Source organism: Oryx dammah, unplaced genomic scaffold, assembly GCF_014754425.2.
Source record: "Oryx dammah isolate SB20612 unplaced genomic scaffold, SCBI_Odam_1.1 HiC_scaffold_28, whole genome shotgun sequence".
NCBI lineage: Eukaryota > Metazoa > Chordata > Mammalia > Artiodactyla > Bovidae > Oryx > Oryx dammah.
The window spans coordinates 9264485-9282901 of NW_024070212.1; the positions used below are offsets into that span (position 1 = coordinate 9264485).

An 18417-nucleotide genomic window follows, 5' to 3' on the forward strand; every position below is an offset into this window, starting at 1 on the left:
CTGCTCAGCCTCTGCTCTGGGAATCCTGTTGTTCCACACGTCCCACCCTGTGTCCTCTTTCTGAGGATGCCCTTAGTGCCCCTGAGCATGCAGTAGGGTCCTCCACTGGGAGATGGGAACAGGAACTCTGAAACAGACCCCCTCAGGACATGCCCCAGGCTAAGGCCCTGCCGAGGACAGCAATGCCCAGTGACGTTTCTTACCAGGGGGAAGTCATCAGGGTCGATCCAGACGATGCTCAGATCAGGATTGTCCGTGTTATCTTGGGCCACGGCCTTGAGTATCTCTAAGAACTCATAGCCATCTTGGAGGGAACACAGGTTATAAGGGTGTGACGGGGCACAGAGGGAACTGGAGTCCAGCTCTCTGTTCCCGCCTCCCATAGCTCCACATGTCTAGCTTGTAAACTGTGCTCTGAGAAAACACATCTTGCATGCTAAAAGCCTACGCTCTAATTAATACCCCATCTCCCCCTCTCACCAGTGCCCCTGCCTCCCAAATCCAACCCAGTATTCCTTCCTCACCAGGATCAGCTTCCTCTGCAAAGGCCACAATATGGATTCCATCCAGATCGTCCTCCTGTTGAGGGGTGTGGGGAGGAAGACCTTAGCTATACTCCCTGAAGTTAGCGAGCCCAGAACAGACCCTAGATCTTGGACCTGAGTCTTGTGGCAGTCTAGCTTCTGAAGCAGGAATGTTCCTGTCACCCACACTCCTTGAGCAAACCCTTCAGCCCCAAAGCTTAGGGCTCCTCCTCTGGCATCGTCATCAAGTTATGTGTGTCCCCCAGCTCCTGACACGTTCTTCAGAACAAAAACCCTCAACCTTGGCTGGTGCACTGTCTTTCCTACAAGCAAGACATGAGGAGCAGCAGGACTAGTTCCCAGGACTCGAATTTTCCCATGCTCGCCCAGGGCCTGGCCCCATCCAAGGGCACTCACCCAAGTCTCATACATACTCTCAGGCTTCAGCTTCCTCAGGGTTGATCTAAAAGAGAGAGAAGGGCACTACTCAGCGGGCGAGAAGGACACCCTTGGCTCCACCGGATCCCTGTGAGCAGAGGCTGCCACAGAACCAAGCCATCTGGAAAAGACTAAGCTCTGGGCACCAGGCCCAGATCATTGCATGGTTAAAGCAGGTGGGAGAGCAGAGGGTGGGCAAGGGGACTGGAAAAGAGACTTTTGGGAGAAAGAACTGGACATCTGGATGCTCATTCATTCATTCACAAATTGAGTGCTGGAGATGTTCTAAAGCTGTGCTAGGTGCTGTGCAGACAGAATCCAACGAGGCCAACATACTCCTGCCCTGAGGGAGAAAACCGTACTTTGGTCGGGGAGAGTGAGAGCAAGTAGTGTTCACAGTGATGAATGGGTGTTCCCAGCTGTGGAGTACTGTGAAGGAAGAGAGTTATGTGTGAGTGTAGGGCAGGGTTTCTCAGCCTCAGCATTTGACATTTGGGGCCAGATAATTCTTTGTTGTGGGAGGGCTGTCCTGTGCACTGCGGGATATTAAGCAGCATCCCTGGTCTCCACCCACTAAACACCAGTAGCACTCTCTCCAACTGAAAGTGTCTGTAGACATTGCCAAATATCCCCTGGAGGACGGAATCGTCCCCCTACGTCACCACTCCATCCAGCCCTGTTGAGAACCACTGGTGTAGGCAATGTGTCAGACCTGGCTTAGGATCCCTGTTCTGACACTCCTTGTGGACTCTCTTTAACTGGGGTTGTTAAAGGATTAAATAGAATAAGAAAGAGAGCACTTCAGTGTTCCCAGCAGATCACAGGCACTCAACGCTGGTCTCAGGCCACATCACAGTGAACTGTACAGGTTTATGGGGCACCTTCTGTGTGTAAGGCTCTGGCTAGGTGCAAAACCATCAGTGCGCCAGGGAGCACTGGTCCCCAGAGATGTATTCGTCTCCAGGGGAGACCAGGCTCCTGGTCAGCTGCCTTTCCCCCAGCCCATCTCACAGACGTGCTCCTGAGGAGGAGCCAACCCTGCTCAGGGGCTTGCCCCCATGCCCACCTTTTGTGTGCCTCCACGAAGTTGACGATCTCCTCTTCGCTGTTGGGCTTGTCTGGGATGGTCACAGGCTCCTCCATGAAGGCCTCGTAGAAATCAATTTCATTCAGCTTTAAGGTCAGCTTCTTTGCCACCTTTTGGGGAAGGGAATGGGGGATTGGAGCAGGGGACACGCGGTTAGGGGAGAAGCAGTATTAGTGGAGAGTGTTACGGGGGCAGGCGGGGGAGCCGGTATCAAACGGGGAGTCAGACACCCTGGGCCCTTGTCACTGCCATTGTGACTGGACAGCTGTCTTAACTTGTCTGGGCTTCGGCTGAGCCTGAGGGCTGGGTTAGAGCCTCTGAAATCTGTGGAGTGGGGGAAGCCGGGGTGGGGTGGGGTGGGGGATACTGGTGTGTAAGGAGGGAGGAGGTGCCCCCATCGATTCTGGGAGGGGGCTCTGGAGGGCAGCTGACAGGAGTGAGGGAGACTCAGGGCGCTGCAGGGAGGAGAACCTTGCTGTCGAAGGTGGCGAAGAAGGGGATGTAGGGGTGGAACTCCTCCGCGGCGTCCTCGTAGGCTTTATAATCTGAGGAGGGAATGCAGAGTCAGTCTCTGGGGTAACCAGGGTCTGCCAGGGAACCACCTCCGCCTCCGCTCTGTCTCCCCAGTTCTTTGGCAAATGGGTTCATTCTGAGACCCACGCCCTCTAGTAGATACAGCGGTGAGGGGACAGGGAAGGGAAATGCCTTGGTGCCTGTCTGGGAGACTTGCAGAGCGCAGGGGGATCAGAGCAGCCGCTGGACCCACCCTGGCAAGAGGCGTGAGGGGGCAGGGGTCTGAGCCAGTGGAGAAGGAGGAGGGCAGGTGAAGGGGGGGGGGGCGGACAGTGGAGTCTGTGGGTGGTTACCCACGCTCTGAGTCTTTGTTCTTGAAGTAGCCAATGAGTTTGTTATCATCTTCAATATTCTCAAAGGCCTGCAGCTCTCGTTCACCCTCAATCAATTCCACAGGGTCCTCTAGGACCTGGAAGAGCAAGGACATTGAATGAATGAGAGTAAGTCTCTGAACTCAGTGGCAGAGACAGGGAGAGGGATCAGGGAGAAAGGGGCTCTCTGTTGGGGAGGAAGGGCTCTCTGTTGCCTTTGTGTGTGTGTGTTTGTGTGTGAGGCTGGAGTTGGTCCAACGGGCATGAGGTCTTTAAGCAAGGCCATTAGGTCCAAGGGGTCCTCACATCAAGCAGAAACTCCACCAGGGTGTCAGCAGAAAACTCGCCATCGTACTCAATGACTTCATCCCCCTTGAAAACATAAACGCTGTCTTCTTCAGTCAGTCCTAGGGAGGGAGCCAAAGGTGGGCTGTGATTCCAGCCTTCCCACAGATCCAAATCCAGGGCCACAGCCCATTCCATAATCCCACTGGACCCTCTCTCCCGTCCGTCACCTCCCCTGCCCCCAGCCCTGCTCACCTCCACTGCCTCTTAGCCCCTATATCCCTGAGGCCCAACCCCCTGGATTTAGCCTAGGTGGCTAGTCTGGCCCCATGGGCTCTCCAGAGAGAAAGAGATCAGAGGCGGGGGAGGCCAAAGGGAGATACAGACTCTAGCAAGATGTCTCCCTTTCTCTATCTGCCATAACCAAGGACAAATATTCCTTTTACCGCCTCTGAGAACTCTGGTTACTAATTCCCAGCCCAGGCCCTTTAACCTTCTGCTATTACTGCCCGGATGACTTCATTACTGACCACCCCTCCCCCATCCACATCCGGACTCCCGTCTCCAGCCTGTGCTGCCCCCTGGCGGCTGGTGCTGTAACATCCGGCCCGCAGCTCTGCGGGTGGGGGAGGGGTTGGAAGCGGAGCTTGCGGGAGGCCTCTCCAGCCACACTTGTGTTCCCTGATTCCCCCTTTCCTCCAGCACCTAACCCTGTTTTTTAGGTATGTACAAAGAAGGCCAGCTCCACTTCTCTCTGAGATTTGAGCATGGTTCTCTGTAAGGAATAACGGAGAGCCTGGAACCCCCAGCCATACCCCTGCAAATTTCAGCCTTTCCTCACTTGCCACCTTCCGCTTCCTGCTCTTACCCTTACCTAACTTCTTGGCTACAGCCGCGTCCTTCTCAGAGTCCACCATCCCGAAGCCAACACCCTTGTCTTCTAGCACTTGGGCTGCTAACTGAAGGGAGAGTTAGGGTTAAAATCAGCCCCTGAAAGTCTTAATAACTACTAGTTCCCATCTCATTCTTTTGAGTTGGGTCTTTTGGGATTCTGGGACTATGAGACCTTGATGCTGTTCCAGGATCCAGGATATCTCTACTTTCCCTTCTACCCGCCCCCCCCAATTTTTTTTTTGGTCCTTGGCTCAAATTTAATCCTTGAACATTTATTGCTCATTTATTGCTGTTTAGGCGCTAAGTCATGTCTGACTCTAGGACCCCATGGACTGTGGCCCGCCAGGCTCCTCTGTCCATGGGATTTCCCAGGCAAGAATACTGGAGTGGGTTGCCATTTCTTTCTCCAGAGGATCTTCCCCACCCAGGGATCAAATCTGCATCTGCTGCTTGGCAGGTGGATTCTTTTTATTTTTTTCATTTTTATTGTTTTTTTTAATATAAATTTATTTATTTTAATTGGAGGTTAATTGGCAGGTGGATTCTTTACCGTTGAGTTGCCTGGGAAGCCCATTGCTCGTTTACAGTGTGCTTATGTTGAACTTGAAGGCACTGTTCATGTGCTTATGGGTTCCTTAGGGATGCTGAGGGATCTTCAGAATGCCTGAGGCCCTTCCCTCCTTCAGAGCTGAGCCCTGTCCTCCATACAAAGGCCATACTCAGTGTGGGGGTGATGTTCTGCGTCCCTTGGATTCTTCTGAGCAACTCCCAATGGGGAGAATTTTGGAGAGAAAGAAGGTAGTGATGGAGTCTGTTCATGTTGCTGAGGAGCGGGGAGAGATGGAGAGCTGAGAGCAGAGGTCACTGGGCCAAACGCTGGTTACCCTCAGAGGCAAACAGACCGACAGAGAGACTAGAGGTGAAGTAGGCCCGGCTTTCCTCAATGGAGTGGGACTTTGCTTTTCACCGACTATTTCAGCCTGTCCTTAGGCTATGGAGTGTCAGCCCTAGGCCTCTGGCCCTGGCCCCGCCCACCCCACCCCCTCCCGCCAGGCTCTCTACCCTGATGCACTCTGCATCAGGCACAGTTTGCCGCTTTACCCCCCACCTTTACCCATCTGAGTGCCTGAGTCTGTGCTCAGATTCTCAGGAGGACAGGGCAGGGAGACGGTTGGCAGGTGGATGGCCAGGGATGCTGAGCACTCAGGATAAAAATACTCAGCTCATTAATCAGATGGCAGGTTCCAGCATGTGGCAGGGGCACACAGAAATGAGAGCCTGCAATCCTGGTGTCTTGCCCTGAAATACTCCAAGCTCTGGGCAAGCTGGGGCCTCTGTGCTGTTAAGCTAGAGGAGGGGCTGCAGCAGCTTGGACAAGGAGACTCCAACACATTCCGGCTCCAGGAGGGCTGTGTGACCAAGTCTCCAATCATTTATAAACACGGGCTTTTTTCTTGTAACAATAGGCCCTCTCTCCTTTATGCCTGAGGTCAGCTAGCGGGTGAGGAGAGTCTTCCCACAAAGACAATTTGGGGAAGGCCTGGTGAAGCCGCCTCCAAACACAAAAATTTTCCAGTCCCCGTGCCCAGCTTGATCCAGTAGGGGCAGATGGGATGGGGGAGGGGAGGGGCCTGAGAGGCCAGTGGGAGGCATGGTGGGCTCCATTACACCTTTAGCTATGAAATCACTGACATGCAGCCTTCCCAGATGGCTCAGTGGTAAAGAATCTGCCTGCCAAGCAGGAGATGTAGGTTCCATCCCTGGGTCGGGAAGGTCCTCTGGAGAAGGAAATGACAACCTACTCCAGCATCTTGCCTGGGAAAGCCCATGGACAGAGGAGGCTGCTGGGCTACAGTCCATGAGGTCACAAAAGAGTCAGACACAACTTAGCGACTAAACAACGACATGCAAATAAAATGTCAATGACATTTATATTTATACCGTTTGGAACTCTTTGGAGTGCAGCCCCTAAGGTGTATAGAGAACGGGCACGTTCTGGCTAAGCAGTAGACTTGGGGGTGCACTGCAATTCCTCTCCTTCCCATGAAGAAAGTCTCTTTTCCTTTTTTGCATCCCCTTTGGGGTTCCCCCAAGGTCACCCCAGTCCTAGCCAAACCTAGTACTTCCAGCCTCCTCTAGCATGGAGGAGAGATTCTCCCTGCAGCTCCCCTCTTTGCTACCATTGCCTGGCTACGGGGGTACTTTGGGGTTCCTGAATCTCTCTCTCTTTTGGCCAAGGTCATATGCCACTTGTGTCCTGTTAGTGGAAGCAGGATCCTGCTGCACTGCCTTTCCCCCCAACCCCACCCTCAAAGATCCATGTGGCGTTGTAAGAGAGAGGGGTGCAGAGAGGGGCTGAGCCTGCTCTGCCAGCCTGCAGACCCCATCACTCACCTCCAGGATCAGCTCCTCCATCTCAAACTGCCTTTGTGAGGCCTTGTCGTCCTCGGGGGGTTCGTGGTAGAGCAGCGCCAGCACCTCGTACTTCTTGAACACATTCTTGTAGTTCTTTGCGTTGACATTGACCACACGGTCCACGCCATCATACTCAGGGAAGTCGAGCCCTTCCTCCCCCTGCACCCCTGACTTGGGTGTCCCCAGCACCAGCAGGAACAACAGTGCCAGCCGCAGGCCGGGCATAGCTCTGGCCCCCATCCTGTCTGCAGCGCTCATGGAGGTAGTGGGGTCTGGGTCGGTGCGTCTCGTCTAGAAGAGGTCAGCTGGGGTAGGGAGGGGCCCCTGGGTCCCAAATCCTGAGTTGGGGGCTCACAGTGGGGGTGGGGTGGGGAATGGCCCAGAGCAGTGGACAGAGGACCCTGCCGGCCCTGGAGAAACTGCCGACAGAGCCAAGAGAAAAAGGGTCAGAGGAGGAATAGGAGCAGGGGGCGGGGAGGGAACCGGAGCTGCCCCCGAGGTTGGCACCCCTCGGCCCCCACCTGGTCCTGTCTAAATATGTCTCCAGGATTGGCAGGGGAGACGGATAACCTTCTGAGGCCAGGGCGGCTCCACAAGGGCCGGGATCCTCCTACCTCCACCACCTCTCACCCAGGCTCCCAGAGCCTCCTTCCCCTCCCCCGCACCCAATGTCCAGGGCTCCTCAGCCCCTGTCCCCACACTGGCCTAAGAGCTCATCACCATATTAAGAAAGGAAAAAGCTGGAGCTAAAAATAAGATGAGATGAGTCGGAGGTAAATGAAGCTGGGGCTGGGGGAGGGAAGGCTTGGGGGTAATTAGGGAGAGTTGAGGGAGGGCAAGGGTACTCAGAGAGAGGGAAACTGGGCTGTATTCCGGGTCAGAGGTTGGACTGGTGATACATTCGTAAAGGAGGGACAGGTACAGTATTGCCTCTAAGTCCTAAAACCTGGGGCTCTCCTCTGGGTCAGGTCTGTTTGTTTGATCCTGTGGAGGAAGGCGGGGAGTACAAATGCAATCCAGGCTGCAGGAAAGAGACCCCTTGCACTTCCCTTTAAAGAACCAAGACCAAGGATGAGATCATTCCCCAAATAAAAGATGGAGCCACGTCCAGGACCGGCGCCCTGGCTCAGCTCCAGCCAGTTTCCTTTGCTTCACTCAACACTCCTAACTGGAGAATGCAGGGGAAGGACGGGGCGTGGGGCGTGAAGTGCTGGCCCACAGCCACCCTGGGAGATGCAGATCTGGGGCTTCTCTGCCCACAGCCCGGAGATGAGAAGGAAAGAGTCATTCAGCTGCGGCCTCCTGCTGGTACTCTCTACTCTGATCCTATGGGACTAGTTTTCTAGGGCACAGTGGAAAGGAGGCTTCTCCAGGATGAATGATTCCAAGGAAAGCAAGTTGCGACTCATTCCTACATCTTTGACAAGACAAAAAGAACCAGGTATAAAGAATAAGGGGAAAAAATTAACACTGGGGAAACGTGAGGAGGTGGGGCCCTGAACCAAGGATGTTGATTAATCCTGTGCACTAAGCGTCAAAGCGGAGCTGGGAGGGTGGGCTTCTTGCTTCCTGCATCCCAGCGTGGGGGTGAGGGCAGAGTGGATGAGTTCAACTCTGGGTACCTTGAAGGAGGGACCCTTTTCATGGCCACACCACCACCCAGGGCTCATGCACAGGTAAGCTGAGGCACAAGAGAGGCCAGAGAGAGGCTAGCCAGATCGAAGTCAGAAGCCCCATTCCTGCCCGGAGGTATCTCTGATGGTGAAGGGGCAAGCATGTGTTTTGCACCATGAAATTATGTTAGAGGAGGAATTTTTCCCCTCTCCCATGGGGCAGACCTTACACAGCTAAGCAAGGAAGGCCAGGAAAATATCTCAGGAATGTGGCAGGAGTGCATCCAAGAGAGGCAGCTGTCGCTGGAGCAGGAGAGGCCAGATGTAGCTAAGCAGGGCATGTTGGAGCTGGAGAGACCCCAGAACCCATCTCCTGGAGTCAGGGAGGCCAAACAACGCGCTATACCACAGCGCAAAGACTACGGGAGAGAAGGGCAGACCCACCCAGAAGTCCACGACCAGATGATGTCCAGCCCCAAATCCTCCTGCTGTGCGCACTCGGGGGGTGGGGGGGGGGGGGACATTGAGACAGAGACACTGCGACATTAGACTCAGTTCCTCCTGAATCTGACCTGTCATACCCCTGGGTGTGAGATGGGATGAAGGCCCAGGCCTGCTCCATTCTCCCCTCCTCTCCTGTAGGTACCAGGCTGCTTCATCCTGTCCTGCTCCCTCTCCTCGCCCCTGGCTCTGCAGAGACACCCGGAGCCTTTCCAGCAGCTGCAGCCCTCCTCTCCTCCCTGTCCTCCTTTCTGATGCTTTCCTCTCTACTTTCTACTCGGTCCTTTCCCTCTAGGCCCCGGCCTTCAGGCTCAGCCACTGGTATCAAATGACCCTAAGTTGGGGCCTCTGTATTTTTAACCCACCAGACACCCAAAGCTCCTGCTACTGAAACCTGAGGAGCTGGTTTCACACTCCCCTCTCCCTACCTCACACACACACACACACAACCTGGCCCCTCTGTCTCCCAGGGTCTGGTTCAGCCCTGTCAGCAGCGGGGAAGGACCCCAGACTGATATAGCCCTGTCCCCAGGAGACCTTGTGTTGGAGGAGGAGGGGAGCAGGTGGGAGAGAGACCTCCGAGGAGGGTGTGCCCGGTGTAGGGGGAAAGTGGCTGGTGTCCCTTACAGACGGGCCTTCTCTTTGCTAGCCCACAGCCTCATCCGCCAGACTCCTTTTTCATTAGGCATTTGTAGATTTTTGGCCCAGCCTTCATTGTAAGACTAGCCTGAAAAGTGGTTAAGGGCACAAGTTCTGGAATCAGAATCATCTACAAAACCGGGTCGGGTGGTAAGAATGTGTTTGTTGTACGGATTAATGGATGATGTGACTAAGGCCTTTGTCCACTGCCAGACATAATGTGCAGTCACTTAACACATGTGCTTTGTTTTTGGTGACAGTCTACGATTTCCCCCAGCTTTTCTCAGCATTTCTCTCTCTGTCTGCTTTTTGGCATAGCCAACTCCCTCCTCTAAAAAAAGCCTGAGAGTGAACTGAACCACAGGGCAGAGTAGACCAGCTCACAAAGCAAAAGCCAGCGAGTGGGTGAAGAGGAAGGAAGAGCTGCCGCCGAGGGTGGGCAGGAGAGAAAGCTCCTGGGGACTCCACAGTGACCTGAGATGCAGCAAGTGCCAGGCTCAGGCTCAGAGGCCAAGCTTTGGGGAGCGGCCATCACCTGTGTTGAGCTGGAGCATGAAGGTCGGGTGCTATGCCTGAAGCAAAGGCTACAGGCATCCAGACAGCATCGTTTCAGTCTCTGCTGCAAGGCTGCGCCAGGGAAAATGGCCAAGGGATGGGGTGGGGTCGAGATGCCCTGATGCCTAGGGCTGAGGGCAGGGACACCAGATCATCCTTGGAGGTGGGTGGTAGCCTCCACAGTCACCTCGCACCACGCGGCCCCTTCCAAATCTTTTAACCTCTCTGGACCTCCTGTCCTTCATGATGAAATGAGGTGTCTTCTAGCATGAAGATTCTACGAGTCTGTACGTTATCTGAGGACCTGAGTGGGCGCTGTGACCCCGCTATAAGGTGTGGCTTCCCGCTCCTCTCTCATCCCCTCCATTTCTCTGATCCCAGCTTGACTTGTCCTGTCCTTGCTATCCGTTGAGTTGGAGAGTAACTTTGAGGGGATACCCTCAGCGGGCAAGGATGCTTGATTCTGATCCCTTCCCAGCCGGGCCCCTGAAAGACTGCCCCTGCCCGGCTACCATGAGTGAAGATCTAGGGAGAGAACATCTCCGAAAACCAGATGCAACACATCCAGGAGCTGAGGGCTGGTGGAAATGTTTACTCTCTTGACTGGTTACTGAGCCCCTCGCTGGGCTCCAGGAAGACACAGGCTGGGCTTCCCCTCACCCCCACCTCATCTCCTACCCATGGTGCCATCAACCCAGCCCTAGGATCGCCTGTCTCTCTTATCCAAGGTTCTTCCTCTCGGCATCTCTCTGCCCCAGCTAATACGCTCTCTCAGATGTTTTCCCAAGCTCATTGCCTCTAAACCTCCCCCACCTGGCCCCCAGAACACCCCGATGTCGTGTGAGCTCCTCCTCTTTTGGGGTTAGTAGTAGGTCTCCTTCTCCACCCAGCCTGTGGAAGAGAAGAGACCAGAGTGAACCGGGGAAGGCATCGAGGGGAGAAAAACAAAGATGAGCCAGGACAGGATGGGAGGCCTGAGCGGGGAAGGCAGGGCTCCAAGGATTGGAAGGCGCAGCGTGGTGCGGTCAAGGACTAGAGGGCAGGGTCCAGACACTGCACAGGCCAGACAGTGACCTGGGGAGAGGGGCCATGGGGCTGCAGGAACCCCCTGCAGTGGGACAGCCAGTCAGGAGCCTAGTGACCTCCCAGGCCAAGGTGTGGGGGAGTCTCACCACCGGGACGACGGCGAATGATGAGTCTTCTTATTTCATCATACACAAAGATGAGGAGGCTGTAGGGGGTGGCACAGAGCCACCAGGTTGTCCTGAAGAGAACACAAGCTGGTCAGCAGAGGAGGAGAGAGAGGCGCCTGAGAAAGGCAGGCACAGAGAGCGTGGCTGGGAATCGAGTGTTTTGTTTATTGTGGGGGGCGTGGGTAAGGGAGTTAGAGAAGGCGAGGTTCGGAGGTTCGGAAGAAGAATGAGACCGGCACTTTACAGGAACAGATCACCTTTAATGAGGAGAGAAGGGGCAGCAGTCAGATTAGTGAGCTGCTGCACTAACCCAAGAGAAGAGTAAGTATATATAGGCATACACGTGGAAATCTGCTGTCTTAAGGGGGCCTGTTCTTCTCCAAGGTTGTTTGGAGTAGTTATCTCTTAAATGGCTGAGGCAAGGAATTCTGGAGATCGGCCAGAGGCTGGACTGGCCGGGAGCTGGGGTAACCAACCTTAATGTCCATTTTTTCCTTCGGGTGAGAGAGTTCTTTGTTTTGTATAAAATGGTGGGGAGGATCTGAGGGGAATTTTAACTCCAGGCTATTTTGAGCCATGTAACTTTGTGGAAAGTTGATTCCTACCTTTTGAGGCGGCCAGAGCCTGGAGAGTGAGGGTGGAGGGCCCAGGACAGGAACATTAAAAAGCCGAAGAGGACAAAGTGGGATAAATGCCATACAAGAGGCATATTCCGTATTCATGGAGATTATATACTGGTTTTCATGGAGTCACTGAGGGAGACCCCCCTTTGCTTTCCAGGTCCTCTAGCTCTTGCACCCACAAGCAGGATGGTCTGTCTGAGACTAGATGTGGGGGATATCTTGCCAGGGAACATATATACTCCTCCATATTGCACGGATGGGGAAATCTTTTTCTTCCTGAACCTCTTCCATAGACCAAGGAGCTGACTCCAGAGAGGGGTAGGGTCAGGACCACATTTGTCCCTTGAGTGATAGAGAGATGGCCTAGACCAGCACTGTCTGACAGAAATATACTGTAAGCCACATGTGAAATTTATATTTTCTAGTAGCCACATGAAAATAAAGTTATTTTAATATTTTATTTAGCCCCAAATATCCAAAAGATTATTGTTTCAACACATAATCAATATAAACATAATTAATTAGTTATTTTACCTCCCTTTTTTATCTCCAGTCCTTGAAATCCAGTGAGTATTTTACATTGACGGTGTGTCTCAAGTAAGACACTAAATGTTTGGTAGAAAATGTAGTCCAACCAAAACAATAAAGTTGTGTTTAATAGAAAAATATTTGACAGTGCTTTAGTTTTTAACTTTCAGTAAACTAAAATTATAAATTCAATTTCTCAGTCTCACTAGCCACGTTTCAAGAGCTCAGTAGTTGCATAAGGACGGTGGCTACCGTGTTGGACGGAGCAGGCCTAGGCCATGGTTCACTGTGTGTGCACACACATGCCCTTCAACCAATAGAAGCAGTTACCTACATACAGTCACGCAGCCATTCAACAGCTGGTACCATATGTCTACTCTGTGTGCTAGGTCCTGCGGAAATGAAACTGAAGACATCATGGTCTTAGATCTCAAGAAGCTCAAGTGATTGGAGGAAAGATAGAAACCCACAAAATAAGTAATCACAGTGTTAGGTGATGAGTTCAATGGTCAAGGTTTATACACCATGTTTGGGAGCATGCTTAATGCCCAGCCACACTTACTAGCATTTGTATGTTGACATGAATAGCAACATCAGCTGAGCTACTATTAGCAAAGTGCCCCCCAGGGCCCCAGTGCCATGCTCCATGTGTTATATGCATCTCTACATGTAATTCTCAGACAGTCTGCCAGATGTTTGTTATCAAGACTTTGCCGTGAAGCTGAGGCTCAGAGAGGTTACCAACTTGTCCATAATCATAGGGTAATATATAGTACAGTTGAAATTCAAACCTGGAATTATCAGCATCTAAGGGCAGTGCCAGTGTCTTAGTAAACATTAACTTAGCAGCTACACAATGCAAAACATTGTGTAAAACACTGCAAGGGACAATAAGGTGAGCAAAATGTATAAACACGTAGAAAATCAATTGGGAGAATACACACTAAATCATTAATAGAGGCTGCCAATTCAGAGTTGGGGGAAGGGGGAGTGAAATGGGAGTTTTGGTTCTTTCTCTACAAAACTGTTAAATGAAAAAATTTCATAAGCATATACTAATATAAAAAATGAAAACATAGGACTTGAACCAAACAAGGTACCAGACAGTAAGAATTTCAGTGTGCCCACTCACATACATACATACACATGAAAACATATTTGCAGAAGTGCAGCAAAATTAGCCTTGCCTAGATTAGACTATTTTATGATTGCATCAGTTCCGAGCAATACGTGGCCTAGGACAGCTATACCATGCATTATAGAAAAGAAACCACTCTGTTAAGCACTGATGAATCCACTAAATTTGCATGTCTGGTGAGTGCAATCACTCATCCCTAATCCTTCCTCAAATAAGATGCGTTTCTGGGAGCACAGGCGGTCCTCTCTGCATCACTGAGTGCTGCCTGCCCCACTCGACTTCCCACTCAACCGCACTTCCTCCCATATGCTTCCCCTGTGCCCAGAGAAGCCTTGCCTTGCCCTCCTCCCCTTACTCACTTGAGTGGGTACATTCGCAGAGCCACGTCCATGCCTGGAGTGTAGCACAGAAAAGCGGCCAGGACTGTCTCCTCCAGGATCCCAAATATGAGGATCTTGTTTCTGAGAGGAGATGTTTATGAGGTGAGGGAGGTGACCAGGGAGAGGTAGGGGGTGCAGTTTGGGGTGGGGCTGGGGCTGGGGGGCGGCACTCACTTCATGCCCTGCTGGAAGATTGAGTTGCGGCGGGTCTTACAGATGAGGAGGTCAGCCCACTGCACAATCACGATGCTGACAAAGAAGGCCGTTTGGCACATGAACTCCAGCACCTTCCGCTGCTCATAGGTCTGGGGAAGGATGGGCAGAGGGGAGCCATCAGCATTAGGAGGGATTCAGCTATGCCTCAGAGGCTGCTTCTTTCTCCTGCCTTCCCACAGCCCAAGGCTGAATTAGGGGACCTCTTTAGATTCCTACAGCCCTTCTCACATATCTCTGTCATAGCACTTTTCACTTTGTGTTGTGTTTATGTTTTCCTTATCTGATTGAGAGCCCCTCAAGGGCAAGCACCTCTTCATTTTTATCTGGGTCCTCCCTCCCCATGCTTTGTTCAGTGAGTGGCAGGGAGAATGGCTCATAAATATTTACTAAGTTAATCAGAAGAGTGGTGTAAAAGAAGGTGGACTCAAAAGGAAAGCAGGGTCCGAGGAAACAGGTAAGGAAGATGGGACTGTAGGGAATTTGCATGCAGAGGGGAAGAGACACCCGACGAGTGGGCCCAGATGGGAGGCATTCACTCCACTCACTCATTCTTTCATTCACATTTTGCACAGAAGGAAGTTAAGAGTCCAGTGGGGAAGATAAATATGCGATGTCAGCACAGTAGGCTGGTTATAAGAGGGACATCACAGAGGGCTGTGCAAGCACAGGAGAGGTGCATTTAAATTAGACTGGAGAAAAAGCTCATGAAAAAAAAAAAACAACATGTTTGTGGGACTTCTTTGACTGGTTAAGACTTCACCTTCCAATGCATGGGGGTGTGCGTTCAACCTCTGGTTGGGGAGCTAAGATCCCACGTGCCTCACGGCCAAGAAAACCAAAACAAAAAAGAGAAGCAATATTGTAACAAACTCAATAAAGACTTTAAAAAGTGGTCAACATCAAACAAAATCTTTTTTTAAAATAGCATGTTTATAAATAACTTGTAGCTCGAATAAAAAATTGGAAAATGTGTAGGACCGAACAATAAAGAGATACTACGGACAGAACTTCATGGGATGTGGTCAGAGTTGTACTTGGAGGGAAATACAGAGCTCTAAGGGCTTCCTTGGTGGTTCAGTGGTAAAGAATCTGCCTACAAGGCAAGAGATGCAGGGTCGACCCCTGGGTGGGAAGATCCCCTGGAGAAGGAAATGGCACCCTGCTCCAATATTCTTGCCTGGAAATCCCATGGAGCGAGGAACCTAGAGGGCTATAGTGCACGGGGTTGCAAACGTTGGACTCGACCTAGATACTAAACTATCACCACCACCATAGAGTCCAAAACAATAGAAAACAAAAGCTGGAAATTGATGAGCCAAGCACTGAACTTGGAATGAGACCAGTCAGCACATTTCTGTGCATCAGATCATGCCACCCCAGCCCTCTGCAGCCAGCTACCAAAACCACACCACTCCCATCATCACGAAAATTTTAGTTTCTGACTCACTGTCATTTTAACAGAGCCTGTCCTCATCTTTGGAGATTTAAATATCCATGCTGATGATCCTTCCCATACCATGGTCTCACAGTGTCTTCATCTTCTGCTCCAATGGTATACTCCCTTCCCTACCTGATTGCTTGCTCCCGTGATTAAACTCCAGATGTCTTTTTCAATAGCCACATATTTTCTGTGATTTCACTCTCAAGCACCTCTTTTCTCTCTGTTCACCATCTTCATCTTTCAATCTCACCTACTTTAGTATCCCCATTCCAACACTTCTTTGGACTCCTCTTGGGCTTACAATCTATGAACCCGGTATGTTATCTATTTGGCTATTATCTTTCTCCCTTCCCACCCTGTGCCCCTAACTAGAATATAACCTCCACAAGAGCAGTCTCTTGGCTATTTTTGTTCACTACCATATCCCAGGGACAAAACAGTCTCCAGTGCATAGAAGATGCTCAACAAATATTCGCTAAATGAACGGTGACCAATTGAATTACTGCCAGAGGTATTAGCAGTATGTAGGGTACCTCCTAGGGAGGAAGCTCTATACTTGATAATCTGAAGATTACAGCAGTGGAAGAAGCATAGACCTTGCCTTTATGGCATTTGTTTGGCAGAGCAGTTGTTCTCGATCCATTTTGCAATATCTTAAGATGTTGCTGACATAATTTGATGTTAATTCAAATTAATTTTAATTATCATTAGTTGATTGTAAATAAACGTATGACAAGCTTCATCTTGGTAGCAGGGAGATGGTTTCAAGGTATAAAACTAACAAGGGGCTTGATCCGAGGATTAAGGAGATGTTGACAAGGTCCACAGCAGGGAGGACTCTGGGCATCTTTGGACCTTGCTAGCTGGGAACATTGACATCTGTCAGCCTCGAGAGGCTCAGATAGTGGAAATCTGTTGGAGAAGACTCTTGAGAGTCCCTTGGACTGCAAAGAGATCAAACCAGTCCATCCTTAAGGAAATCAGGCCTGAATATTCATTGGAAGGACTGATGCTGAAGCTGAAACTCCAATACTTTGGCCACCTGATGCGAAGAACTGACTCGTTGGTGCTGGGGAGGATTGAAGGCAGGAGGAGGAGGGGACGAAGGAGGATGACATGGTTGGATGGCATCACGAACTCAACGGACATGAGTTTGAGTAACTCCGGGAGTTGGTGATGGACAGGGAGGCCTGGCGTGCTGCAGTCCATGGGGTCACAAATTGTCGGACATGACTGAGTGACTGAACTGAACTGAACTGTGTGTGCGAGCCAGCATTCCAACAGTGTTCTTGATTTTAACGTACTTTTGAGAACCCTGCAGTTAGCTTGGTTTGGAGGCATCATGGTGACATGGGAAAGCGCTGGGCAGGAATCAATCCAGAATTCTAGTCCACCTCTTGTAGGGATTCACTGTGGGGCTTTGAGCAAGTCACTATACCTTTCCAGACTCAGATTCCTCATTTGTAGGATGAAGAATAGGCCATCTTGTCCTCCACAGACTGTATGTGAAGTCTCTGGTCCTATGATTCTAGCAAAAATTGGTGTCACATCTCCCGCTGTCTCAGAAATTGGGATGGAAGTGTTCACAAATACATACTTACTAAAATTCTTAAATACATATTTTTGGATAGGGGGCTTCAGTTTAGACCTCATTTATCTTGGTTGGTTGGAATGACTAATACAGAGAGGCATCCTCTAAGTTTAAACAGTTTAGAATGACAAGGAAGAGCATATACAAAGAAAATAAGTTTTCAGATTTAAAATCCTATTCTTTGAACTCCCATGGAAAAGGAGAATAACAGGAGAAAGAGGATCCAGCACTCATTTCTGGGGCAATGATGATTAGAACCTGGAAATCAGCCTCCCAAAAGTTGATTGACAAAGAAGATTTCCAGGTCCAAGGAAGCCAGAAAGACCCAGGAAGATATGAACAGGCAACAGACAGTAGTGATTAACAGAAATGAAGTCATTGTAAACGAAGAGAAGAATGTTTGCTGATGTGATCCGAGGTTGAGGTCAAATGTTAGAAAGCTCCTGTAGGACTGGAGATGAGGATCATCTCTGTCTGCCTGGTGTCTTCTGCTAAACCCATTTCTCCTGGTTACTTCTTCACTCTTATTGACCAGCATGCACTATCTTGCCTTTCACTCACCCACTGCTGTCCATAGCTGTCCTCCAGGTCATTGATGTATCGATTTTCCCAGTTGACACGGATGCCCAGCAGATCAGGAGGCTTAAAACCATTCTCAGCCAAGATCACAAAGTAGGTAAAGAATCCTGCCAGAGCCTGGATCATCCCTGTCAGTGATAGCTAGAGGTCAGGGGAACCTCGCTCAGCGGAGGATCTCAAAAGGCAGACCACGGAAGAGGTGGCGCCTGGGACTTGCTTCTAGCAGGGTTGATGTGTGTCTGAGCTGTAATGTGGAAGATTCCATCTCTGTTGGACTTGCCTCCAAAGTCTGACACTGGTTTCTAAGCTGTAACCCAGTGTTATGTAACCGTAAAACTGGAAAGGCCTTGAGAGGGGGTTTATTCTCTCTCTCTCCACCGAGTGAATGCTGGACTCTTGTCCACTTCCTCTGACTCCAGGACACTCATCAAGTCCTCTCTTCCCCTCACATTTCTCGCATCTGCTCCATGCCTCTCCCTTGGTCAAAACCTCCATCCCCATGCCTGGAAACCATAGCCGGCTGATGCTAATGTTTGCCTACTGACCACAGAGCTGTCACTGCAGATACCTGCACAGTGATTCTCACAGCAATTCTGAATTGTCATTTACATTTCATCAGTGGGAAAACTGAAGCACGAACAAGATTCAGTCATTACCCAGAGTGGTACAGGTAGTAAGTTGTGATACTGAGATTCAAACATAGATATGGCTCCTAAATCTGTGCCTTTTCTCTGTGTTTCCATCTCTAAATACTGATATTGTCTCCTCTGTCCGTATCTCTTGCCTGTACCCACATTGTGCCTGGCTACTCAAGAACAAAGAAGTGTCTTTCAAGACTTGGACCCACTATAAATACTATCTGTGTCCACAGCCTCATTTCCCACTACTTCTTT

At 50.8% G+C, this 18417-nt stretch overlaps 2 protein-coding genes across 2 annotated transcripts in view; both read right to left on the bottom strand.

Moving 5' to 3' along the window:
• CASQ1 (calsequestrin 1) overlaps positions 1–7179 on the bottom strand; it is a 9344-nt gene extending 2165 nt beyond the window's left edge. Inside the window, exons 1-9 of the mRNA XM_040230127.1 lie at positions 6507–7179; positions 4093–4177; positions 3240–3340; positions 2920–3031; positions 2521–2594; positions 2029–2159; positions 942–987; positions 525–579; positions 204–304 (exon numbers count right to left, since the gene is read on the bottom strand). Coding sequence (XP_040086061.1) covers positions 204–304; positions 525–579; positions 942–987; positions 2029–2159; positions 2521–2594; positions 2920–3031; positions 3240–3340; positions 4093–4177; positions 6507–6785 — 984 coding nt within the window. The 5' untranslated portion in view covers positions 6786–7179. The remainder of the gene's footprint in view (positions 1–203; positions 305–524; positions 580–941; positions 988–2028; positions 2160–2520; positions 2595–2919; positions 3032–3239; positions 3341–4092; positions 4178–6506) is intronic.
• A 3055-nt stretch (positions 7180–10234) lies between these two features.
• The window catches only part of ATP1A4 (ATPase Na+/K+ transporting subunit alpha 4), a 33812-nt gene continuing 25629 nt past the window's right edge, over positions 10235–18417 (bottom strand). Inside the window, exons 18-22 of the mRNA XM_040230126.1 lie at positions 17507–17652; positions 13872–14002; positions 13677–13778; positions 11008–11099; positions 10235–10726 (exon numbers count right to left, since the gene is read on the bottom strand). Coding sequence (XP_040086060.1) covers positions 10698–10726; positions 11008–11099; positions 13677–13778; positions 13872–14002; positions 17507–17652 — 500 coding nt within the window. The 3' untranslated portion in view covers positions 10235–10697. The remainder of the gene's footprint in view (positions 10727–11007; positions 11100–13676; positions 13779–13871; positions 14003–17506; positions 17653–18417) is intronic.